The 26921-nt window shown below is 40.7% G+C and overlaps 1 protein-coding gene across 33 annotated transcripts in view; it reads left to right on the top strand.

The window, feature by feature from the left end:
- Positions 1-26921, top strand: part of LOC102931316 (melanopsin) — a 140942-nt gene that overhangs the window by 77113 nt on the left and 36908 nt on the right. For 27 of the 33 annotated variants that reach the window (XR_005225083.2, XR_005225081.2, XR_005225080.2 and 24 more), the window contains 4 exons: positions 15480-15554; positions 17625-17767; positions 21347-21480; positions 25032-25235. Coding sequence is in view for 28 of the 33 variants with exons in the window: in XM_037896889.2 (XP_037752817.1) it covers positions 15489-15554; positions 17625-17767; positions 21347-21480; positions 25032-25235 (547 nt within the window). In the remaining 5 variants the exon portion in view is untranslated. Of the gene's footprint in view, positions 1-8111; positions 8289-15479; positions 15555-17624; positions 17768-21346; positions 21481-25031; positions 25236-26921 lie in introns of those variants that run through there. The other 6 variants (XM_037896906.2, XM_037896910.2, XM_037896907.2 and 3 more) reach the window with 3 other exon arrangements.

Consider the following 26921-nt stretch of genomic DNA (forward strand, 5'->3'; position numbering starts at 1 on the left):
AGGATTGGGCCCAGATCAGCAATTTATATTTTGTCTTGATTGTATGTGATTAAATCAGATTGTTAATAAAATTGACACAGTTTAAATTTGTTTATTTATTGGTGCTTAAGTTCTTTCAAATTTTTACAGTATTTAAAATAAAACAAACAAAAAGTATTTGCACCAGCTGTCAGTGGCCCAGAAGAGCCATTAAAGTAGCTGAGGGGAGGGCATAGAGACGTGCTAGTGCCCTTTTCAGTGGACAGAGGCCAAGAAGGGGATGGCATAGGACCCTAGGCAGTGGCTCTGTGCCACCAGAGGATTCCCCGGAGCTGATGAACTCCTCTGCTGGCTAGTTAAGGTGATCTTATGGCAACTTTGAGTCATCAGAGCATCGCAGAGCAACTTCAATGGACTGGAGAATCCAGCCCCTATTTGTGAATTGACCTAATTGTCTCTGTAACTGCCACAAAAAAAAAAATAGGCAACTGTGAATGTAAGTGTATCATATCGCTGGAATAGGTACATAATTATATAGTTTTGAGATACCTAATAGTAACCAGAATAGATAAATACGTGAACCGAAAAGTTTTACTTTTGAATCCCAAAATGGCAGGTACAGCTCCAGATTATGGTATTCCATCTAATGGATGGTACTACTTAGAGACCTTCTAATTTGCAGCTTTATGACCTGATCAAAGCTTTTGTCGTCTATTGGGTAAATGTACAGTGAGCCAGATCTTCAGCTGGTATAAAATCAGCACAGCTCTATATCTGAGTAAGTGCTGTGTGAGTACAACAAGGCTCCAGTTCGGCAAAGTGCCAAGAGTGTGCTTAAAGTTATATATGTGCTGAATTGGAGCCTTGGTGTGTCTGCAATAATGCTCTATGATATATGTTGTGGCTGTGTAGTGCTTCCTATTTAAAATGAAATAACCTTTTAAAAAAAAAGTCCAGCTAGCCAAAGTAGTTACTCCTTATGATGGACTAATAGCATGAACATTTTAGTTTTAAATAAATAAAGGTACTATAGAACTAATGGAATGGAAGAGAAAGAATCACTTTAAAGTGTTCTTTCTTGGACTCTGCTAATCAACAGTGACTGAAGAGAGAGTTTCATGGATGTACATTTGTTTTGTTTCTTTATATTACAAAATTAGAGAACAAAGTAGTTGTGTGAAACAAGTTGCAAAAATTTCATCATCCAATGAAGAGAAATTAGTTTTTGATTATTTACCCTTTGGGAGTAGTATTTTGACATAGTTTTTTATACATTAAGTATCATGTGCCATGATTTGTTTAATTTTTCTACCTACCTTAGATATGCACTGTTGATGAAATGTTCACTCTAAGAGTTATTATTAGTAATAACAATGCTCTTGTGACAGGACAGTACATAAAAACAAAAGATAATCCTCACCCTGAAGAGCATAAAGTGGGATTTTCAAAAATGCCCAGGATTGACCTAACTATGCTCCCGTTAAAGTCAACATAAATCCCACTGTTGCCATCGAAAGATAAACACATAGAAGATGGAATGTTAGAGGGGAAAAGGCTATTATTGACGAGTAAGTTCAAAACCATTGCACCACAGAATTTGTGTACAGCATCACTTGAGAAAGATGTACAGCACTGCAGTCTCTCTCCGGGTGGAGACCAATCATATTCTCTGTTAAAAATGCTACTAAAGCAAGAAGTGAGGAATGCTGAGTGGTTTAAGCAAGTGACAGGGATAAATATTTGCAGCTAACAGTGTGTCAAGTTTTACTTTGGTGGCTTTTAAGGGTAACTCTCTAGACCTTTAGACAATCAGTAAGCAATTGGTCTATTTTATATTCAGCCTCATGAACTATAATCATACTGTAATCTCCAGGAAACAGGGTTTACAACTTCATCATTTGTTCACTATTAACATTACCACTGGGCAATAGTGACAAAAAATTACTGTTAATGTGCAAGCTTTTAGTGAAGCTTGGTGGATATTTAAAATAATAATAGGATCTTTTCTTATGAGCTGATATACAGTACTCCGTTAAATAAATGGGGCCAAATTCTGCCCTTATAATCCATAGATATAGAGTCTCATTCCATCTATATCTCTCTCCTCCTACATTTCAAAATCTGATGGATGACTGTGCAGGAAGGAGGTATGGACTGGGCAGCCAGGTGGAGGAAGGAAGTGTGGGTGAGGGATGTCATGGCAATGGAACCTAGGGACATGGTCTGCATCCAGGAGAGAGGAAGCAATAAATGTAATGCCTGTCTGTTAATTAATCCCCAGGAATTTTGGGGAAAGTTATGGTAAGGCAAGCCCAGTACATGCTGGAATCTTGATTGAGCTTTCTGTTGAGAACTGAACATTCATTGGTAAGTTTTTGTCAGTCTTCTCCAGGTCCTTTAGCTTTTGAGCTAAGACTGTTTGAGTTAGGAGTGCTACCGGAAAATTCTGGAAGGACTGCTTTGAAGAGTTGAGTAATCTTCCATGGACTGAACTCTAAGTTTTAATACTATACAGAGGATCCTTATGCTAGCATTAAGGGCCTGTTTTTCCTCTTACTTATACCTGTCTCTCACTGGTATAACTGAACTGATTCCTTGGCCGTAATATTTTAACCTTAGTGTAACCTTTTGGATTTGTCTCTTCTCACATTCTAGTGGTTGTTATGATGTGTCTTTTTGCTTATTTGCCTGCCCATTTGTTTATAATAGGTTGAAAGGAAAGTAAGTTTCTGCCTGAGACAAAATAGTTTTTTGCAGTGTTGTTGTAGTTACACCCTGGTGGTCCCAAGATATTAGAGAGACAAAATGCAGGAGGTAATATCTTTTATTGGACCAACTGCTGTTGGTGAAAGACAAGCTTTTAAGCTTACACAGAGCTCTTGTTCAGGTCTGAGAAAGGTACTCAGAGGTTACATGTACACACCACAATAAAAGATCAGCAGCATGGCTGCTGCTGGCCTGGGTCAGCAGACTTGGGATCATTGCACTCAGGCTGCAGGGCGATAAAATTGCAGTGTAGATGTTCGGGCTTGAACTGGAGCTCGGGCTCTGAGAATGCATGGGGGAGAAAGGTGAAATGAGACAATCACTACACTCTAAAATGAACTCACACAGAAGAATGAAACCGTTTTTGCAAAATAAATATTTTATTTCCATATCTGATCTCTCAGTCCCCATTCTCCAAGGAAGCCTGCACACCTTCAAAAGATGACCCTGAGTGCTTAAATTCTTAACTTTGCTAGACACTAAAAATCATGGGCTTAATAAAAACACTGGGTTTATTACAACAATGGATTTATTACACTGGGTTTATTACAACAATCTGTAACCCGCTAATCACCCTCTTTTGTCCTACTGCTACAGAAGTGTTAACTGACTACTTCACCTTGAATGGGCTCTTACAATATGTGTTAACTCCTTATGCTAAACAATCTTTTCCACTTTGTATTAGAAGTTGGTCCAATAAAAGATATTACTTGACCCACCTTGTTTCTATAAAATAGTGTTGGAATCTCAGAAATTACTGCCTGGCTTGTGGGTTTTGTGATGTGTCCTATAATAAAAACAGGCTCTATCTGAATTGATATGTGGGCTTCATTTTTTTTAATTTAAAAGGTAAACCCAAGAGCTTTACAAAAATAGAAGATGGCTTCCATCATAGTGTTCCCTCCGGCATTTTGTTATAAGTTCTGGGCTGATGTTGGAAAACTAATGCAAGAGTTGTTTCAGGGATATAGATTCCAAATTCCTATTATGATGGAGCAATAGAAATGTCCTGAATTACTGAAGTTAGACACCCATTTAGAATTCTGCTACTATAGGCTAGATTGTCCCTAGCCCTAACACAGCTGCACTGGACAATAGCAGGAATAAGGATTCCTCCATCTCCCCTACATAGTTGCTTTAGGGCTATCTGGATGCTTCCCCAGCTCAAAGCTATGCCATTCTTTCTCTTTTATCAATATGAAGTGTCACATATCCCTCCAAAAGGAATGTGTTTGTGTGCTAATCAAGCTTTCTTAGTTATACAGAAGTCAGTTTTAATTTATGTATATAGACACTCTTACAAGAGGTGTAAAAGTCCACTTTACCATTTTGATTTAACCATCCTTACAAATCTATCTTATGTTTTAAATTATTCCCCAAATACACACAAGTTTAATTTCCTTATCTGTTTACCAGCATTGTTTGAAACTTTCTTTATAAAGTATCTTTGGTGCTACATTTTACTTTTATACTTTCTATACTGTTAGCTTTTTTAATTTAAAAGAAATTTGCCTGTTTTCACTGAAACACTTGTTTATTCTCCATAAAATTCTTTCTCCCCATGGCAATGCAAAATAATCTGCTTGCACCAAGGCATGACCTAGACCTTGAACATGTTAATTACAAATTCACCCTAGAGGTCCTTTTGTCTTCTGGAGGAGAACAGTTTTGAAATTTAAATATATAAACGAAAAACAAATAACCGTGTGTTCTTCTCAGATTAAAATCCTGTATAAATTTACATATAAATAAGCATGGTTCATCTCCTGACAAATTGCTGATTCAGCCTTCTAGACTGATAACATTGTCCACTGCTGCTGGAGCATCCATTGACCTTAAACCAAAGGTTGCTTGGACAGTATGCTATTTAGTCTAAGACCATACAAAGTTTTATATATATAAAAATCACTTGGGGCCAGATTTTCAAAGACATTTAGGCATCTAAATATGCAGATAGGTGCCTAGGCAGGTTAGGCACCTAACCCCACTCAAAAAGAATTAGGCACTTTAGAAAAATCCCATCTGCATCTTTAGGCCCCTAAATACCTTTGAAAATCTGGCCCTTAATGCCTACGGAATTAAAGCCACAGTGAAAGAAACTGCTACAAGAATAACCCTTCTGTCACGTGGTGTCAGCAGCAACAAGGGGTGGGTTCAATGAGTAGGGTTTCCTCTGAACATTAAAAAACAGAATTAGCCGAGCCTCCATCCAGAAACCTGGGAAAACTAAACACCACTCCTGGACACGTGTGAGTCCCATTGCTTCCTCACTTGCAAACACTGAGTCTGTGGACAAGAAGAGAAAACTTTTATTAAGAAGAAAAGGAACACAGCATTAATTTGGGAAACACAGCAACAGTTATTCAAAATTATACAAACAGTAAGTAAACACCCACCCCACAGTATCTTTGGCAGTAGTCCTTTGTCTCAGTTTCCCTCCTTGCAGTGTGAAAGTCTGATGGATGAATGTCCCTGTAACATGCCATTTCTCCCTTCCCTGCGCTGCCTCCCATTCATGGTTTGTTGTCCAAGGTCAGCAACATCCCAGAGTCCAGGGGCGTATTCAAGTGGGTTCATTTCCTGCCCATGAGGGAGAGTGATGGTTGAGTGGTGCCTCTGTCACTCCCATCTCTATAGCTGTTGCTTTTGCAGCATGCTGCTGCCACCACTGCTCACTGCTGTCTGTTCTGAGGTTCCATCACCCACCCCAGTCCTTCGTGATTTCAGCTCTTCGTCATTTCACTGGGTACTGGAGAAGTTCACTGATGCCTCTTCTGAGTTGTCTTTCATTGCAATGCTGTCCCCACACCAGATCTAAGGCTATGTTTACACGATGCACCTTTTAGCCACACAGCTGTGCCACTACAAGGCGGGCAGTGTAGCCGCTCTTTGTCAGCAGGAGAGAGCTCTCCCGCCGACCAAATAAATCCACCCCTAACGAGAGGCGGTAGCTTTGTCGGCGGGAGAGCTCTCCTGCCGACAAAGTGCTGTTCACACTAGCTCTTCTCGTCGGTAAAACTTTTGTCATTCCAGGGGGTGTTTTTTCCACACCCCTAAACGACAAAAGTTTAACGGACGAAAATGCAGTGTAGACAAAGCCTAAGGCTCAGACCCCTAAACCAGCTTATCAGTGATTTCAGCTCCAGTGATCACTGAGAAGAAACAAGGACTCCCAACTGAGTCTGATCAGCTCTGACTTTAAACATTAGAGGGGAGGGTCAAATGGCATCTAAAAGAGTGTGCGCAACCAGATAAGAACACCTGTCTCCACCCCCTCTAACTTTTTCTTGGATTTGGCATCACTACACCCATTGAGTGAGTGAGGTTAAATTAAGGGGGACTCCCCCTCACTTTGGGTATATTATGTACAGTCCTGCTGCCCTTTAGTCATACAATAAGGATAACATTTCATTACCCTTTGCATGACTTAAGTGAATTTTAACCCCAAAACAGTCTAAAATGATATATTTGGCAAGCAAGCATGTCACTTATCTAGGCAGAATAGGTGTCTATGCAAATACGCAAGCCCTTTTTCCCCAGTTCATCAATAGATGGCAGGGGAAAGCTCTTTGAGACCACTGGCTTACACAGGTTAAATGAAACAAGACAAAATTATGGTGATGAATACACCATAATTCTTCCTATAAAACTGTAATTCCATCTCTGGGTTTTGGTAGCATTAACAAATCGATCTATCTGTACAGCACCTTCAGTCAATGTAATGCCTGAAAGCTTTACAAATGTATTAAAGTGAACATACACAATTCTTTTGTTTTCCCCTCCATTAGCCAGACAGTACACAAGGTTTTTTTTGTTTATGGTGATGGGGTACAATGGGAAAGATAGGCCAGAGAAAGATCATTTTGCTCTGAAGACTTTGAGGTTGGTTGTCATTCTGATCTCACCTGGAAGTGAGTTCCACAGTTCTAAGCCTGTTGCCTAGGGAATTCTGTTTCCTGGTCACACAAGTTTCATTCTTGAAGGCAACAGTTCCTTGGTTCCAGTAGAATGTAGCTGTCATGGGTGGTGATGATCATGATGCTTTGTGAGGCAGATCCTCAGGTAACTTGGGCCAATCACCTGGAGAGCTATGAAGATAAAGATTGAAAGCTTGAATCTGATGCGGTGTTCATTTGGAGCCAGTGCAGAGGTGGAAATGCTCTTGGGGGTCTTTTGTTGTGCAGATTGGCTGCTATGTTCTGAACCAGTTGGAGCTTTGTTCAGGTCAGTGGTGTCATCCCTAGATTTGCATGACAGTAGTGAAGTCTGGAACTCATAAATGCATGGACACCATGACCAAGTTCAAACCTGTCAGAATATGTCATCGTTTCCTGGGCAGTGATAGGTAGAAAAGAACATTTTTTGCAGCCATGGCTTTCTGGGTTATCCAAAATTGGTAAGAAGGTCAGTATTTTAGTAAATGTTTACTTTTATGATTTTTCTATGTTAAACTCTCATAATTTTCTGTATGCTAACCAAAAGCCTTGTTATTCTGTATTTATTTATTTATTGCCATATATATATTTAAACTAAAAAGTTTTGTCCTTCAATTGAGCCTAATGGGTGAAGGAAAAATTAATTCAAAAATGGAATGTGTGAAATCTTTTAACCCCTGTTTTTACACTTACTTTACTAATGTAGTCTAGGTGTCTAGGGAAAAGACCCCTCAAAATTTCTACAAAAATATGTTATAAACATAACAGGGATTGAAAAGGAATACATGTTATTGCACATGGGTTCTGTAATGGATGAAATAATTACCTATTGAAAGATGTTTTTAACTCATTAAAAATTGTTGGGTTGTCACAGCTGTTAGTAATAATGACCGGATTAGAATTCCATTTATCTTATTCATCACGTAACCTAAAGATATCCTAAAATAGATTCCATCACTCATTAGAACTTGTGGTAACATTTCTGTGATCACCAGCTGGGGCTAGGGCTTTTCTTGGTGCCAAAAAAGCTGAAGTCTAGTGGCAAGCCAAGGAAACAGAAGAATTAAATGGCTTGGGACAGATATATTTCAGTCCATATTATAGCTTGCTTGGATTTGTTTCTTATATTGGTATACAGTCCAGTTTCTTTTGACAGTATTGTGACAGGGCATTATTAGTAGTCCCCGGATCATTGATGTTGCTGCAGCATGAAGAAGGTGCAGGCTTAGCTGTGAGCAATTAAACACTTTCCGTTGGTGGATTATGAGCACCTGGGTGGTAATCACTGGGCTAATGATTTAATGGGGGGGATATAAATGTAAGGAACAGGAAGCAGGGAACTGAGAAGGAAAGTTCAGAGGGGGAGCCTCAGCTGAGAAGTGAGGGCTGTGTGGAAGAGTCCTCTTGCTGCAAGCTTGCATTACACTGTGTTGCTTTGTAACAAAAGAGTAAATACATGCTTGGTGAAAGGGTGACAACCTAGTGTGTGTTTGTGACCATGCAAAGTGGCCAGGCAATGAAGGACCCTGGATAGCAACAGAGGTGCCCCGTGACAAGTATTTTAACATCTTCTAGCACTAAAATATTATTAACCTCTGCATTTACTTGGTACGTTGAATATATAAGTAGTATTTGAAGTCAAGTAGCATAGGAGAATCTCCAAGTTCCTCACTTGAAGGAGCCATGATTCAGCCCAGGTTATACAGATACAGTGCCTATCTCAATAGGGCACTATGATAATTCAAATAGTAATAATATAAAGGCACAGGTTTAAAATAATGGGGTATTCTTTTAATGTTGGGAGGGTTTTAGAAGATTTTTTTTCTTCTGATACCAGAGATTTTCAATGTGTAACCTGCAATTTCTTATTTCACAGAATGATCACTCTTCATTTATTCTCATCACTCTGTATTAACCCAACAGTGTTGTCTTCCTCTAAAGTTCTTAAATAATTGAATCTGTCATTTGGATTTGACAGTATATCTCCCATTTTTGAAGTTCATTGTTATAGTGATAGTTCTGGAAGGGAACATGATCAAGGACCTTGGAAAATATATTCTGTTTAGGACATAAGTACGTACTCCACCTCTGGGGCAGCCTTGATTCCCAAGCATAGTAAAGTCCTTCCTCCAAGTGGCCCTGTGGTCCAGGGCCTTGGGTTCTTGAGGCTCAGTGCCTCTACCTACTGGCTGCAGACATAAACAAACAACCCCTATGGCCTCTAGGACATTACTGTTCACAATGAGAGGAAATCAAGGCCCAACAGATAAGGATAAACAACATTTTATTCCCAGAAAGGAGAGGGGTAAATTAAAAGAAAGGGAAGAGGACAGGCAAAGGAATTAATGATGTATCAAACAGATGAATAAGCAATAATCGGACACAAAATGCCCATAAACTAAGTAAAATAACAAAAATGCCCCCTGTGTCTTCCCACAGGCTGTAGTTGTCTGGTGGAGATAGAAGTTAATCGGAAGGACTATTGTCCTTTACTGGGAAGCCAGTAGTAGCTCTCCTTTTTGGCTGGAGTTGGTCTTCCACATCCCTGGCTGCAGGAGAGGCCTCCAAGGCTCAGCTGGAAAGTGGTTTTAATATATTCTGAAACAAGACAATAGTCATTTCCCCCCATTATTAAATACATATTATTGCCTCTGTTTTTTATTTTGAGGATTGCTTGAATTTTTCTGTATATTCTGTACCACACTTACTGACAGAATTCCTGCTCTTTGTGTGTACATTCTGAAAACAATAACAGGAAAGTGGGGGAGGGATGGGGAGAAAGCAGTCTTGCCTGAATTTGTAGCTGCCTTGTCAGGTAGAACAGAAAAATCTTGGGGGTTTGCTGCAGCGAGAGATGAGTAGAAGGGCCAGCTAGAGTGGCAATCATGAGGCATGCAGCTGGATGTAGCAGCAGTGGGTTGGACTGATGGGATGTGAGGGATCAGGTAAAATATTGGAAGGGAGCAAGTCCTGTGAACCTGGTTCAGAGTGGGGTGGGTACCCTGGTTTGGAATTGTGTAGGGGAGAGGCTGACTGGAGGTCAGGTGGAAAGGAATCAGTGGTGAGCTGGCAGGCCAGGCAGCTGCAGAAGCTGAAAGAATGGGCTACAGAGTCTGGGAAGGCCATGATGGGAGTATGGGACTGGAGGGCAGGTTGGGTCAAGGGAACATGTTACACCAAAGGTTTGCAGTACCAGTGGGAGCACCCTAGGCACTTAGGTGCACAAGCCCCACTGACTTTCAATGAAATGTAGGCTCCTAAGTCACTTAAGCACTTTTAACATTTTATCCTTAGTTTGAAGTTCCTATTAAATGTCTTAAATTTAATGAAAATCTCAACTAAAAGTGAATTATGCCATTGGGAAACCAGCTCTTTCTTCCATTAACTTGGCACTTATTAATACTCCTCTCCTTTATGCCTTGAAAAGTCATAGAAAAAGTGAACCTTCTCTCTAAACTTTGGTGCTTTAACTTGAAAAGGTCTGTTGGTAAATTAGCATGTCTCACTTTCCGCAAGTGTTGCTAAAGGGTGTTCGCTCTTACAGGATGCTAAAGCATGTATTAATTTAACGTGAAAACAATCTATACAGAAATTCTAAGAGAAAATCCCAAAGATTTTGTATGGCAGCAGGATGCAGCATCTCTTTTCCTGGGTAGGACACTTGTGTAAAAGAAAACAGAGGATAGAGGGAAGCAATCATAATAATAGTTACCATTATTGTTTATATGATGTTAGAGTTGATCAGGTCTGTCAGAGCACACAACTCTGCTCTCATATATGCATGCATAACCCTTACTAGCTTAATAGCAGTTGCAGGGATGCATCTGAAAGTAATATCAGATGCAAAAAGACTAGAAATCCAATGCTGCGTATTATGAGGGAAATGCCCTAGCTTCCACCTCAAGGGCCTGGTCCTGGTCCTGGTGCCATGGAAGTTGTCAAGGTTCCTTCCCCACTCTGAACTCTCGGGTACAGATGTGGGGACCTGCATGAAAGACCCCCTAAACTTATTCTTAGGTTAAAAACGTCCTCAAGATACAAACTTTGCCTTGTCCTTGAACCCTATAAACCCTATGCTGCCATCACCAAACGTGTTAAACAAAGAACAGGGAGAGAGCCCACTTGGAGATGTTTTCCCCCAAAATATCCCGCCAAGCCCTACACCCGCTTTCCTGGGGAAGGCTTGATAAAAATCCTCACCAATTTGTACAGGTGAACACAGACCCAAACCCTGGGATCTTAAGAAAAATGAAAAATCAATCAGGTTCTTAAAAGAATTTTAATTAAAGAAAAGGTAAAAGAATCACCTCTGAAAAATCAGGATGGTAAATACCTTACAAGGTAATCAGATTCAAAACATAGAGAACCCCTCTAGGCAAAACCTTAAATTACAAAAAGACACAAAAACAGGAATATGCGTTCCATTCAGCACAGCTATTTTACCAGCCATTAAACAAAGGAAATCTAATGCATTTCTAGCTAGATTACTTACTAACTTTTTACAGGAGTTCTGAGCTGCATTCCTGATCTGTTCCCGGCAAAAGCATCACACAGACAGACTGACCCTTTGTTCCCCCCCCCCCCCCCCCCGGCCCCCAGCTTTGAAAGTATCTTGTCTCCTCATTGGTCATTTTGGTCAGGTGCCAGCGAGGTTATCTTAGCTTCTTAACCCTTTATGGGTGAAAGGGTTTTGCCTTTGGCCAGGAGAGATTTTATAGCACTGTGGACAGAAAGGTGATTACCCTTCCCTTTATGTTTATGACAGAAGTCAATGAGAGTTTGGTAATGGGAGCTGGATTGGGCCCCCAATTCATCAAGTATAGATAGCAATGGATCGTATTGTTTTTCTAATTTGGCTTGAGTTTTTACTTTCAGACTCTGTTCCTATGCTTATAATTTTTGCTATGTGTTGGGTTAGGTTTTGATGAGTGAGTTAAAAAATATATGCAAAGTTGCTTCAAGATGAAGGAGGACTTTCTATAAATTTGTGCTGACTGCATATTAGATTAAGTGCATTTTAGATTATGTCTGTTTGGATTCTTTGGTACAATTTGGATGTTTTATGCACAATTTCTTTGAGCTGGATGCGTGCATGTGACATGCCGAAAAGTAAATGTTTGATCATTTAAATTGTTTTTATTTGTAATATAAAATAACCCTTCAATGGGGTTGTAGTCTTGAAAATTGGCTAGGAAATGTGCTAATTCCATTTTCTCACAAAATCTGTACTGCAAGTCTGTTACTTATGTTAGATCCCACCACGCGTAAATTCCCTCTACCACATTTCTTACATGCTTGTCCATCTGTGTATATGTACTTTGAGAAATGGAACATCCAGTTAACCAGAACAGTCAAAGGAAGGCTTCTTTAGTGCTTTGCATAGAAAACCAGCTGCAAAGGGAAGCCATATGGTCCTAGTCAGTTTGACCCTGTGCACACTATGGCTTATAATAAGGTTTGAAACTCTGCCCCACAATAACCTGTGTGCATATTCTTAAATAGTGCAGGAGAGATTTAGGGAAAAGCACATTTTGTTACCAATTTCATTTACTGAATAGGCATAAACTTTAATCAAATATAGGGAAGATGGAAAAATACATGTACAGTTTAAAAAGTCCTCTTTCTTATCCTGCTCAACAGAGAATATCTTCTGTGTACTTTATAGAGTCTTAGCATTCGTCACTAATTTAAAGTACACTTCTATTCTGGATGGTGACTAAAAAATGACAGTATAAAATTGTGTTTGTCTCAATGATTTCCAGATAAAATATGCTTCCATGGAAAAACATTTATTTTTCCCTAATTGCCGGCCTCAGAAACTCCATTTGGGATTTGCAGATAAATCTGAGTTAATTCTTTCTCACAGACCATCACCAATGATAAAAGCTGTGCAGGTCAGATTTGGCTCTAAGGTAGAATCTGTGCCACCATATTGCTTTCAGTTGGTTAATACAGGTTTAATGGATGTGTAATTGGAACTTAATGAAGAATTTTATCACCATGCCTCTGCCGAGTAGTAGCAAATGTTGGGGTCTTACAAGTCAGTTTCCGATTGGAGGAGAAATCAGCGGTGCAGACTTTGAATATATTCTTAGTGTAACTTGGTTTTTTTTTTACACATATACACAAGTCTTGAAACAGAAGTGGTCACAAACAGCATGCAAACAATCTTCTCTTTAAGAACTCTCAGACAAACACCAATGCTCAATTCTCAGGGAGCAACTCTGCCTCAAGAACTGACTATAGTTACAGAGATTAAGGCAGAGAGCAAACTCCGTAGCTGCTTGCCACAGTTCCCCTAAAGGAACCACAACAGAGCAAACAACACAGCATTCCTTCCAGGACTAGAAATTTGCTCATATGCAAAGAAAAGTAACTTGTAAGACGATGTCACAGCACCATCTGGACATTCCTGTCATAAGACTGCAGATGATGTGCAAGAAGGAATAGAATCCAAATCATTCTCCTATCTGTGCTGACTTTTCAGGAATAATAGAAGTAAAACATATTTTTATCACTGTCAGCAGATATAATTCTGAATACACCCAGAAAGCAGATCTGATGCCATTTTTATATAATTTTCTGAGTAGAATTTGCACTTTAAGGCTGTTAGACAAACTTCAAAGGCATGAAAGTATGCATGTGGAAAAATTAGACGGTTTTGTAACAGACAAAACAAAAGTATAAACTTCACCAATCATTACATTTTTGTTTTTATTGATTAGTTCTGTGGACTGTGAGGCCTTCATATGAATCACATTCTAGCTGTCAAGTCCTATTAATTGCAAAACAACTCAATTTAGTAATTTTCCCTCCACACATTGAGTCATGAGACTGGGTATGCCAGGAACTTGGGGTTACTGATAGGTGATGTTGAGAATATAACTGGTTTATTCCTATGGCATTATCAGTTTTTTAGATTGTATGTTTCTTTTGGGCAATAGTTAACCCACTGTCGCACTTTGTTAGATTCTCTTAGACCCACATGCATCCACTTGTCAATATATAAAGGAGTTCAATATCCCTTATATATTGTAACATAGATACAGAGGAACTGGAAGAAAATGTAAATTAAAGTGGGTTTATAGCCACTTTTTCATAAAGAAGCAATTACGGTGATAAATATAAAATCATAACAATGAGTGACCAAATTATCTGTGCCCCCGAGGCTGCTCTAACCCGTGCTGTGGAGGTGGTGGTGGACAGGGGAGAGTGGAGCATGTTATTTCAGTCCTTGCAGCAGTCCGAATCTGGGAGCAGTCCGAATCTGGGAGGCACAAAAATGGTTTAAGGCTGCCTTTGTCCCCACCCAGTCCTCTGGATGAGTCTTCTGTGCTGTGCCTCTCAGGAATCACAAAACAGAATCTGTCCCTAATTAACTTGTGAATCCCAAAGCCAAACATGGAGTACCTTCTTCCATTGCTGTGGAGGTTCAGTTACAGCCCAAGAGCATGTACTCTGGCATAAAAAGCCTACGTTGTATAACAAGGGAAAAAAAGCCTCAGATGATTCTGACAGCTTCTCAAATTCTGTGTTTTTTCCACAGTCAATATGGGCAGTTAACTGAATTTCTTAACTGTTTAAGATTTCTGCTCAGAAACCCAATCAAATCCAAAAGAGAAGCCACAAATCCACTCACCACTTCTGTCTTTTAAAAAAAATTCTCCAGGACCCACTGTCTCCCAGGTCCTCATTTTCTGTCCAATCCTGCAAGGTTCTTAGTGTATCTTGAAAGTTTCTGAGCAACCTAGTTTCCTATCATGGCCAAGGAGCATTGAGGTTGCTCAGGAACTAATAGCAGGAACCCACACCTTGCAGGATTGGACTAAATCCTCTTATAGTTCCATAAGAGAGCCATCACCCAATTTATGTCTACAATGTGGATCAATATCGGCCTGGGTCTAAACCGTATATCGGGCATGGCGTTTCTGCTCATCCTTGCTAATGGGTTAGTTGTATAGTACAGTACCTGCTCATTGGCTGTACCATAAGTTAACAGCTCTCATTTTTGAGTTCAGAAGGTGGAGAAAGCTACTAGTGGAGAGGCTGTTCTAATAAACAAACTAAGGAAATACAGCCTAGATGGAGCTATTCTAAGGTGGGTGCGTAACTGGTTGGAAAACCATTCCCAGAGTGTAGTTATCAGTGGTTCACAGTCAAGCCAGAAGTGCATATCGAGTGAGGTCCCACAGGGATCAGCTCTGGGTCCAATTTTGTTCAATATCTTCATCAGTGATTTAGATAATGGTATAGAGAGTACACTTATAAAGTTTGCAGATGGTACCAAGCAGGGAGGGGTTACAAGTGCTTTGGAGGGTAGGATTAAAATTCAAAATGATCTGGATGAACTGGAAAAATGGTCTGAAGAAAATGAGATGAAATTCAATAAGGACAAATGCAGAGTACTCCATTTAGGAAGGAACAGTCAGTCACATACGTACAATATGGGAAATGACTAGCAAGGAGTACTGTGGAAAAGGATCTGGGGGTCATAGTGGATCACAAGCTAAATATGAGTCAACAGTGTGCTTACAACTTCTGGTGAGGCTTCTCTACCAAGATGTTCCATAAAATAATCTCCCATGTCTAAACCCTCCTCCCAGCCTGTCCAAGTTCTTGCCGGTTTATTCACAGAGAAAATAAATGCTTTCCAGAAAAGGGCTTCTCCTCTTTGACTCTAGACTTAGACTGTAAGGTCTCTCTGCTAATGCTATCTGTCCTTTGGAGACCCTATATTCGAATGCCCTTTTCTTTCCCACACATCCCATACCTGCCCTATTATAATTATATTTTTTACAGCATCCCAAAATGTACTGGACACCTCATAGAACAAACAAAAATTCCTGTGTCAAAGAGCTTACTATCTCATTACAGGTAAGATGCAATGAGCAATACCATAGTAAATAATAGGATAGCAGTGGGTGGCACAGATAAGGGTGACACTAACAAGATCACACAATTATCTGTGTTTATATGCAGGCCTGCCATTAATTTCAGGGAGGAGGGTGGTGGTTGTGTAGAGAACTGAGGCAATAGGAGGTGAAAAACATGTAATAGAAAAGGTCAGAAAGAGATCAAGGAGGACTGTGGAACTAGGGAGAGGCAAATTGAAAAGAGGAGCTTCACTCACCTTCTTCAAATCCACTAGGTCTGTGATACCTTTGGGTGAAGAGTCCAGACCTTCTTGAGCTTGTATTATCGCCTGGTTTAGATCTTACGGGCTACAGTCTGCCCTGCCTTACATCCTGTGTAACCCTGGGTGCAAATGAGGGCACAATTTGGCTCTGTGAGCCTGATCCTCTGCTGGTGTAAAATGCCATAGGTCCAAACACTACTATCTAAACTGTTAGTGTTTGAACTAGTTTGTAAGACCACTATATGGCTATAGATGGAGCAACACACTATTAGCAATTAGTAAATAATCTGTTAGACTGGCAATTCACAGTCATCTCATTGACAATGCTAATAAGATCTGAGTGAATTAGCCACAGGCTATCTTGTTTGCTGAATTTGGTCAGCAATAGACTTAAACTTGTGTAAAAAAAAAAAAAAACCATACACAGGGAATTGGTGACATTTTTTATTAATGCACTTGTGATTGTGGCAGTAATGGGAATGTCAAAATTATTTAATGAGTTTGTACTGACACAATCATTGCTACAGCTGCTGTTTTTCCTCTTTTCTTCAAATTTTTCCATGTAGAGTTCTCAGTACCATCAGTCACTCGGGGGGGAATAGAAACAAAGGAAACTTTAGTCTTTGTCATTCCCAAGGTCAACTGAAGGGATAAGGTTAGAAATAATGTTGACAGTTGGCAATGCTACTTATAAAAGCAGAGGCATGATGAGCTTTTGTTTTTTGGGTTTTTTTGAGGTTTATGTTGCATTATATAGAATGCACACTAATTTAGATTGGGTTGTTGTTTCAGAAAATATGATGCCTATTTATATGCCAACACATCTTTGCCTTTTTCATATAATCAGATTAATCTCATAATTCCTAACATGTATGTTGTGCCTCTGACAATTTTTAAAATATTTTCCTCTTCTTGAAATCTGTATTATTTAACCCAAAAAAGGTCATTCAGGATTATGATGGAAATTTAACTCCATTAACGGGTGACCTGAACAATTTTTTAAAAGATTGTATGTATTTATTTTTCGTAGTTCCTTTGGGCAGGTACTGTACTTTCAATTCCCTCTGTAAAGCAACATGCACATGTATAAAACTATTATTTGTATTATGGTAGCATCTAGGAACACTTGTCAAAGACCACGACCCCATTGTGCTAGGCACTGTACAGGCACATACAAAAAAGACAGTCCCTACCTCAAAAGGCTTACAATCTACAGTGAGACAGGAGACAGAACAGACAGAGGATGGGGGTGGGTTGAGAGGATGTGGTTACAAATCTTCGCAGACAAGCAGAGGCCTCAGCTTGTTATCCAAATAGGTAGTGATTTGCAAGCATCATGGCACTTGACATAAATATTAAATAATATAAATAAAAGAGGATTTTATAAGGAAGTCTCCTTAAACTCCATATTCTTTAACTTTATCCACATGTCCCCCAGCAAAAAAGTAAGTATCTAGATATATTTAGTGCCAGCTTCTTATCTTAAATATGAGACTGTTCTTGCAATCTCTCCCATAGTCTAGTAGTTCATTTTTGCCTTACATTTTTTTGTATGCTGTTTGTGAAAGGTGCTGGGTAGAGAGGCTTGGAGAATGAAGTGCTCTGTTTACACATAGTACGAATATAGCATTGTCAATGGTAAAGCCAAATTTTTTACACAGCCCTACAAAAGTGTCTCAATGGTATGTAAGAATCTGGTTTTAATTTGCAGCATGTGTTTAGGGAGGTACAGTGTATAGACTAATTGTCCACTTGATTAAAAGCACTGATTGTAGTAACTTTTATTTTTCCTTTGCTTTTCTTTTCAGATCCTGGATACGGGAACTCGTCACCACACTGTGACAAAAGCAGACGTTCCTGATCATATCCTTTATGCTACTGGAACCTGTGTTCTTATAATTGGATCTATTGGAGTTACCGGAAACCTTTTGGTTTTTTATGCATTTTACAGGTACAGAAATTCAGTTCCAGACATGGTTGATTTAGCAAGCCCAATGACTTGAGTTTGTACAGTAGAGTGTGTGTGTGTGTGTGTGTGTGTGAGAATATTCTGAATCAGTTTCCTCTCTGCACATATTTGTTGATGATGTAAGATGCAGAAATGACCATGTGCATATTATCACTAGGAGCATCATTGTAAATTCCTTTTCCTTTGAGTAATTAAAAACTATGAGAAAATAAACACGTGGGATTTGTTTTATGATGGACTAAAATTACAGATTTGAAGAAATGCTTAATTGCACCATTATATTCTCTCTTGCTCTGTCCCTGGCTCCCTTCACCCTCTACCGCCCAAGAATATGTAAAAGATACTATGAAGACTGCCTCATACAGTCACCTGAAGGTGCTGGGGCTGGGGGGATTTGGATCCAGGAAGCGCCATGGTACATGAAATGAGGATATGCCATCAATGCTCTCCATGCCTGCAGACAGACAGTAGGATTCCTGTCTGTATTTATACTTTGATGGCTCATGACAATGTAAAGCAGGGAGAGTTCTCCTGTCGACATAATAAAACCAGCTCAACAAGCAGCGGTAACTGTGTCGGCGGGAGAGCAGCTCCCACCGACGTAGCGATGTGCACATCAGCATTTAGGCTGGTAAAACGTATTCTACTTGGGGGTGTTTTTTCACACCTGTCTGGAAAGGCTGGTTTAGTGGAGAACAATGGCACAGGAAGTGGTCCCATCCCACACCAAGGGCCTGACACCTATGAGAAATTTTTCCTGCCATCAGGAGAGACATGCAGAGCATGGTGTGGAGCCAGCACTCACAGCCTTTATACCTTCCCATCCAAGATCTGAGGGCTTCATCATCTTTTTTGCTCACAGCAGCAGAGGGATGAATCTGGGTCAGCTGTCTGCAGGGCCAGATTTCCAATTAGGCACAGTAGCAGCACCTAAAAGTGAAAAGTTGTCTCCTGGCATGGGTTGGTGGCTGCACAACATGTGGGGCTGGAGCAGGGTGAGGGTCCAAGTCAGCCCGCATGAGGGCACTCTGAGCCATGGCCAGGAGGGGTGGCTGCTGCAGGTGCTGGGAGCATCCCAGCCACTTCCCAATCTCAGCTGCCTCTGCCCTGTGCCTGGGAAGGACAGGGTTTGGAGTGGCTGGTGCCCCATTCACTTGCACAGGCAGAGCAGGAGCGTGGCTGCCATGCTGGGCTGCACGAGGGACAGAAGACACCCAGGGCCTGTTCACAGTGGGGAGAGGTACAGTTCCCTCATTGCACCTTGCCTGGCTCAAGCTGGGAATGCCATGCATAGCGGAGGGTCTCGTGTGTTCCAGGGAAGGCTGTGCCCTGGCTGCCCCGACTGCCCTGGGACTGCTCCACCAGCAGAGAGGGGGGCTAGGAAGCGCGCAGCGCTGCTTTGAGGGGCTGCTGCAGGGAGGAAAGGGACCAGTATATTGTGGTGGCACAAATTTGATACAATACACAATAAGTTTCACATTCATATTGGTGCAGGGTCAGCTGTAGGCGGGCGGGGGCCAGGGGGGCTGAAGATGCTGTTCCGAGGGGCACATAAAGTGTAAATCTAGTCCTGGCTGTCTGAATTTTGATACTGATTCCCACAGACTGATGTTGATATACTTTTCCCACGGCAAAATATTATTGCAACACTTACTATTTTGCCCTTCATACAAAAATTTAAAAATGGCTCAACTTTGAGACTTGACCTGTTAATAGTGCTCCATCAGCCAGTGAGTTTGAAAAAAATATTGGTTCGATAATATTACTATATGCTCTTGGAAAATCACTTCTGAGCATGCTCATTAGATATGTTACAAGTCAAATAGATAACGCAAATTTTTCTTTTAAAAATAGCTTTTTTAACTTGGCAGTGTTTAACATCAGGGACAGAAGAAAGTTCTGGTTTTGTGAAAACTGCAGTTGTAGCAATTTCACACATTTTGCTGCATTCTGCAGTTTCCTGCAAAATCTAATCTTTCATTTAAAATGTGGGGGTTTTTTTTTCTTTGCAGTTGGACAGTTAGTATATGGCTTCTTTGAAGCACTTTCTGATAGCTGAAGGGTGGATCCATTTGGTGCAGCTAAAACTTTCAACAAAGATTGAGTGGAGAGAGCGAGAGATGAGACAGCAGTATTTACAGTAGGCAGAAAATGTAGGTTACACCTTGATCAGGCTTTTCTATGCAAGTCACTGCTTTGGGGAAGCTGAGTGCCACTTTTGGCATATGCCTTGAATTTAAATGAATATGCAAATGAGAAACTGCACAGAAAATCATTGAGATGAAAGCTCCACAGTGCCACTTTTACAGTCACTTTCCAGTTTAATGATTTTAGAAGCCAAGAGAGTAGAATCAGCATTGCATACAAACTTCTTTACAATGGAGGGGTCAGATAAAATTATGGTTGCCACAATGAGCTACTGTAGTTATAAACTGCTTCAGCTTCTTTGATGAAGCACATCATAAAGATCATAGAATCATAGAATATCAGGGTTGGAAGGGACCTCAGGAGGTCATCTAGTCCAATCCCCTGCTCAAAGCAGGACCAATCCCCAACTAAATCATCCCAGCCAGGGCTTTGTCAAGCCTGACCTTAAAAACGTCTAAGGAGATTCTATTGCAATATTAACCCATCTGTGATCATTATGGTAGGTACACAGAGCAGTGATGAGTGTGTATTTTGCCCCATGTACCTGTTACATTAGGTGGCACTGAAGCAGTTAAAATTGTCTCAGCATTTCCATTCTGCATGTATATCTTCAAGGATTTATAGCTGGGATGTAACAATTCTCCCAGGCAGAAATGTGGCATACAAGTTAATGCAAATGTTATAAATACTACTGTGCTCGTTGGACGAAAAAAAAATATGTAATTGTACCTTGTGGTACTTTGTCTCTTTACACACCAGTTACTGTTTTAGTTATAAGTATGTAGTCTAGAGGTTTGCTTCTTATAAACAGCTCTATAATTTAAGACTCTAAATGAATAACATGTCATTTGGTCTTGTGTATCTCCTTTGATGCTCAGGTTATCAAAAAGCACTTTGCAAATAATGAGTTAGGTCCTGCTAATACAGTGACTGATTAAACCAGCACAGCAGCTATTAAAAATTCAGTGATCGTCCATGTGCAACCTTTGACGCTGTACTCTCTGTTAGGGTCTGACCCTGTGAAATGGTGAGCACTCTCAACTGACTGCTGTCAATGGCAACTGAGCGTGCTCAGCACATGTCAGGATCCGGCTCTATTGAGCAAAAACATGTTTCTCAGGAAATTTAGAGTTCTCTCCTATTCTGTTAAAATGGAGTGTGGTAAGGATGGGTATATTCAATATATTTCTACATTTATTGATAAAATGTTGGAAAATAGATCCTTTCCTCTTCCCCTCGTCATTGTTCCAAAATCCTGACATCCATAGCTGTGGTAATGGATTGATGAATGAAGCATAAAATTGTAACCTAGAAAGTGTCAGATTCTTTGACTAAGTAAACAGTAAAAACAAAGTTAACTCTCTGGCTTGTATTTATTTATTTGTTTGTTTATTTTATTGCATTATTTTTAAGCAACAAGAAACTGAGGACAGCGCCAAACTACTTTATAATGAATTTGGCTGTGAGTGACTTCCTGATGTCTGCTTCTCAGGCCCCCATTTGCTTTATCAACAGTTTGCACAAAGAGTGGATACTTGGCAAAATAGGTACTTTTCAATACTACTTCATATCTCCCTCTGCATGGGAACCTATCTTAGCCATCAGCTTGTGGCATGGAGGCAGCCACACAAGACTCTTGAGGCACAAGCCAGAGTCTTGACATCATCAACCAACAGGACTGGCACAAAGTCACTGAATCCCTACCCTCTTGTGTTTTTATAGGTTTGGTTCCTTCCCCTTCCAGTTCTTTGAATGAAAGGAATCAAACCTCTGGCTTCAAGAGTAACACCATAGTGATCACATGACCACTTAGCATGTAAAGCCAGTTACCATGTTTGATGATGGGTAGAATAATTCATAATTTGTTAAGCCATATATAGAGTTTTTTTCTTTTTCTTGATTGACAGTGAATTATGTATTTATTTGTTTCAAAATGTATACCTGGAACCCAGTGCGAGGCCCCTGGGAGAATTCAATCAGTAAAGAGAATCGCAAAATAAGAGAGCCAAATGATGGCCTCAACTGCTTCTCTCATTCCCGAAACAAGGAAGCATGTGAAGTCTAAACTTTAGCTCCTTTGAAAATATTGCAAGCTCCAATTAAAGGCCTGATTCACAATTGCGTTAGTTCTACGTTTAGGCTGGCATAATTCCATTGATAGCAATAGAAATAAATCAGCATAAAACTGGAGTAGCACAGTGGTGAATCAGGTCCTGAAACAACCTATTTAGTACCAGCAGAAGAGATTTATTCATTGGGCTTGCAATATTGTTTGTCTCTCCCACTTTGCTATTTAGATATCGGTACAAATCCTGCCTGCCATGCTTACACAAGTCATCCCAGGATCATAAATGGGACAATTATCTGGATTTGGTCCATTACCTCCATGCTCCTGACATTGACATTACTTTTGGTGTCAATTGTGTCATTTTGAACTATGTGCTGTCTCTAGCATACGACCATGTTTCTCTAGTGTACCATCATGTGTGATGACACTGTGTCACAGAAAATCCTAAGAAACAACTATTTGACACTGATTTCCAGGTCAAATTCTTCAAATTGCAACTCTGTCTGTCTTTGTCTATTAGCAGAATATACAAAGGAAAAATCATTCTGCCTCAGAGTGAAAATTGTAACTTTAAAGAACATTTTGTACCATATTTCATAGGACCAGTGGCTGTTTTCTCTGTCTAGGCTTTTAAATAGGCGTGAAGTCAAAAGCACCTCTGCATTTTTAATTCATATAAAACAAAGTTAGAGATACAATGTGGGTGAAGTTTTATAAGACCACTGCTATTGGTGAGAGAGACAAGCTTTCAAGTTACACAGAGCTCTTCTTCAGGTCTGGGAAAGGTACAAGTGTGTCACAGCTAAATACAAGATGGAACGAATCGTTAGCATGAGTAGTTAACACATACTTCAAGGGACCATTAAAAGTGAAGTGCCCATTAACCCCTCTCCAGTCATATGGGGAAGGGGTTGGGGAAAGAGTCTGGGGTGGGAGGCGTGGGATCATAGGTGCGGGAACTAGAGGTGCGGAGGGTTCTGCAGCACCCCCAGGTTTTATGCGGGCTCCTGCCTGGGGCTCCCAGTTGCCGACCCCCCACCCTCCCGGGTCCCGGTTGCCAGCCTGGGGCTCTACTCCTGGCCCTGCTCCCGCTCCCACTCCCACCCCCAGCTGTGACCCCATCTTCAGCCCCCTTACCCCTGTCTGGGTCCCCCTCTCCCAGAGACACGACCCTGCTCTCGGCCCCAGCTGGGGTGGGGGAAGGACAGGAGTAAGGGTGCTGGCTTTCAGCACTCCCACTATTAACAGAGCTCCAGCACCACTGCATGGGATTAAATGGGTTACAGATTGTTTAAATGAGCCATAATTCCAGTGTCTGTGTTCAGTCCGTAACTGTTAGTGTCTAGCAGAGTTATGAATTTAAGCTCCCAAGCTCTCCTTCTGAAGGTGTGCATGATCCTTTTGAGGATGAGGGCTGTGAAGTCAGATAGAGAGCAGTCATTCTGTGAAAAGTGAAAGGTTATACGTTGTTTTTTGTCTTTTATCATTTTCCTATGTGAATTTATTGAAGAGCATAGTGATTTTCATTTCACTCTCATAGTTGTTACTGGGGCATTTAGTGCATTAGATGAGGCACATCACATGTTGTGATAGGCATGTGTTGGACCCATGGATCTTGAAAGGTGTGTTGTGGGGGGTGTTGATCATCATAGCAGTGAAACTAAGTCTATAACAGCGAACCGTGGCCACTGAGATCTGCGGGGGGAGAGGGGGGCATGCCTGCAGATGGTCAACATCAGCAAAATGTCTCTTGGCCTGCAATCAGATTACCCTGATGGGCCGCATGCGGCCCGTGGGCTTCAGGTTGCCCACCACTGGTCTGTAGCTTTTGTATCTTGTTCTGGCACGGTCTGGTGCCATTAAAAGTTGGTATATCGTGGTCTATGGGGAGCTTGCTTCTGATGGTGAGCTTGGAGAGGTTGGGGGGTTGTTCGAAGGCCTAAAGAGGGGATTCATCCTGATTTCTTTTATGATGTGGTCTTCTCTGAGTGTGGGTTGTAATTGTTGTTGATACCCCGCATGGGTTCCAGTGTAGGGTGGCAGTCGGAGGGGTTTTATTTCTGTACTGAAGCAGGTTCTCTCAGGGTATTTGGGTGGCCCTTTCCCCCTAGATTGGAGAGGTATTAACTGGCCGCTTCACCTTGAATGGTCCCTTGAAATAGGTGTTAACTACTTATGCTAAACCATCTGTTTCACCCGGTATTTAGCAGTGGCACTCTGGGTATGTCTACAGTGCAATTAGAAACCTGCAGCTGGCCTGTGCCAGCTGACTGGGCTCATGGGTCTCAGGCTGAAGGGCTTTTGAATTGCAGTGTAGAAGCTCAGTCTCTACGACCATGCAAGGTGGGAGGGTTCCAAAGGGTAGCCCAAGCCCAAAAATCTCTACCACAGCCCCTCTTCTCACGTCCTGGGAGCCTGAATCAGCTCGTTCGGGCCAGCTATGGGTTTTTAATTGCAGTGTAGATTTACCCTCTGAGTAAGGTTTCCCAGATCTGAAGAAGAGCTCCATGTAGCTCAAAAGCTTCTCTCTCTCACCAACAGAAGTTGGTCCAATAAAAGATTTAACCTCACCCATTCTGTCTCTCTAATATCCTGGGATCAACAGAGGTACAACAACACTGCGTAAAACAATGTTCATTTTTTGATATATCCTTTTGTCTCTAGGAGACAAATGTCTATTTCAGCATAGTTGAGGTCATTATATTGGGCAGCATTCCAGGAAAATGTAACTTTAATTGTATTGGATTTTTCTTGAGGCAGTTTTCCATTGACAAATGATTCTCAGTCATAGCCTACAGTAGAAGGTGGGACATTTTTCCTGCTTCCTTTTATATTAATTTTATATTTGCCCTATTAAACAAAAAATAAATTGGTGATGTAGGAAGGCTGTATAAATTCCTATGATGAGGAAAGTGTCTTGAGTCAAGAACAGCGTGATCACAAATGGGAAGTTTATTGCATCAGGCTATAAGAGAGAGTTTTACATTTGTTTAGAAAACTAAAAATCTTTCGCTCCACTTTTCTGTTTAGGTTGTGACCTGTATGCTTTTTGCGGGGCGCTCTTTGGAATAACCTCAATGATGACTTTATTAGCTATTTCCATTGATCGATACCTTGTGATCACTAAGCCTCTGCAATCCATGCGGTGGACTTCCAAGAAACACACATCGCAGATCATTGTTATTGTCTGGCTCTACTCGCTGGGATGGAGCGTGGCTCCACTTCTTGGGTGGAGTACGTTGTTTACTCTTTTGTGTGTGTGTTTGTACATTATGGTGCTTTTGCTTTGTTGGAGATGTGTAAAACAGCCATAGGCATTACTCTTGAGTGTATATATATAGCTAATGCCTGGGTAGTTGCTATAGTATAGTATATCTGAGTCTATTGCAGTGCAAGTGTTCTTTTTTTCCAGGTATACTCAAGCAGAACAAATACCCCAATGGCATACTAGGCTTATCTCAGTACTTCTCAAGTCAGAAAGGGTAGGTACCTTCTCTCTTCAGCAGTAGTTGTCAGCACACTCTTACTTTCTCAGATAGTCATTTTTTACGTCAAGAGATTAAGGGACATATTATCAAAAGCCTGCCTTCCCTTCTGAGCTTAAAAATAAAGGCAGGAGTGACTAATGTCATGTAGATATCTGAGGTGAAGATGCAGCCTGGTAGTTGGTTATCTACATTAAATCAATAGCAACCTTGGTTATTTGAACATGCAAAATTGGGTGTGCAAAAAGGGCGGACACGTTGAGGCAAGGCTGAGACTTAACCCCTAATATTTTTATTCCTTCTGTACTGGCCTTATATAAATAAATTGAAGTGACTCTCTCAGGAGGAGTAAAATATTAGCGTTCCCACTTTTAAAACAAGTAGCTTTGAAAGATAATACTGAAAAATAGTACGTCTTCCTATTCAATGAGAAAAGTTTGTCATCTCCATTTCAGCCTGAACAGAGATTACGTAAAAAAGCATAATACAATATTTAAAGTCTTTTTAAGTCCTACTTCAAAGTCCACTGAAGATAGGACGACTCTGTCTATTGACTTTAACGGTGTTTGGATCAGGACCTTAAATTCCCCTACCTTCTTGTCTTTGCTAATGTATCTCAGTCTGGCTCCTAAATTTTTCCTTGGAAGTGTTTGACAATTCTAATCTTGTTTAGCACTATCCTGTCTTCTGACAGTGGCCAATGCCAGTTGCTTCAGAAGGAACGACCAAACAGGCAAATATGGACCCCTGTTGTCCACTCCCCAGCTTCTGTCAGTCAGAGGCTAGGGACACCCAGAGCATCTTGGCTAATAGCCATTGATCAACCTTTCCTCCATGAACTTATCAAATTCTTTTTTGATCCCCATTATAGTTTTGCCCTTCACAACATCCCCTGGCAACAAATTCCACAGGTTGACTGTGCATTGTGTGAAGAAATTATTTCCTTCTGTTAGTTTTAAACCTGCTGCCTATTAATTTCAGCGGGTGATCCCTGATTCTTGTGTTATGTGAAGGCGTAAATAACACTTCCTTATTCACTTTCGCCATGCCATTCTTGATTTTATAGACCTCTACCATATCCTCCCTTTAGTCCCCTCTTTTCCAAGCTGAAAATTTAGATTTACATCTAAAATCCATCACTGTTTACTTGCTTCCACTTATTTAATTTGGAATTAAACTTTGATCATAAATAATTTTAGCTTCCTGTGCTTTTAGTTTCCTTTCTCTTTCCTTTTTTAAAGGCCTGCTTTCTTCCTGATCCAGTTTTTCCTTCATTCTCTTTTCCAAATGATCTCTCCCTCCTTTCTCTTCCCGCTGTCCCTCCCTTCTCTTTCTCCACTGCCTGCCAGAACCTTCTCTTACTCTCTGCTACTAAACTTCTCCAGACACATGTGCACACACACACTTACACCGCATACCTGCCTGTCCCCACACC

Source organism: Chelonia mydas, chromosome 4, assembly GCF_015237465.2.
Source record: "Chelonia mydas isolate rCheMyd1 chromosome 4, rCheMyd1.pri.v2, whole genome shotgun sequence".
NCBI lineage: Eukaryota > Metazoa > Chordata > Testudines > Cheloniidae > Chelonia > Chelonia mydas.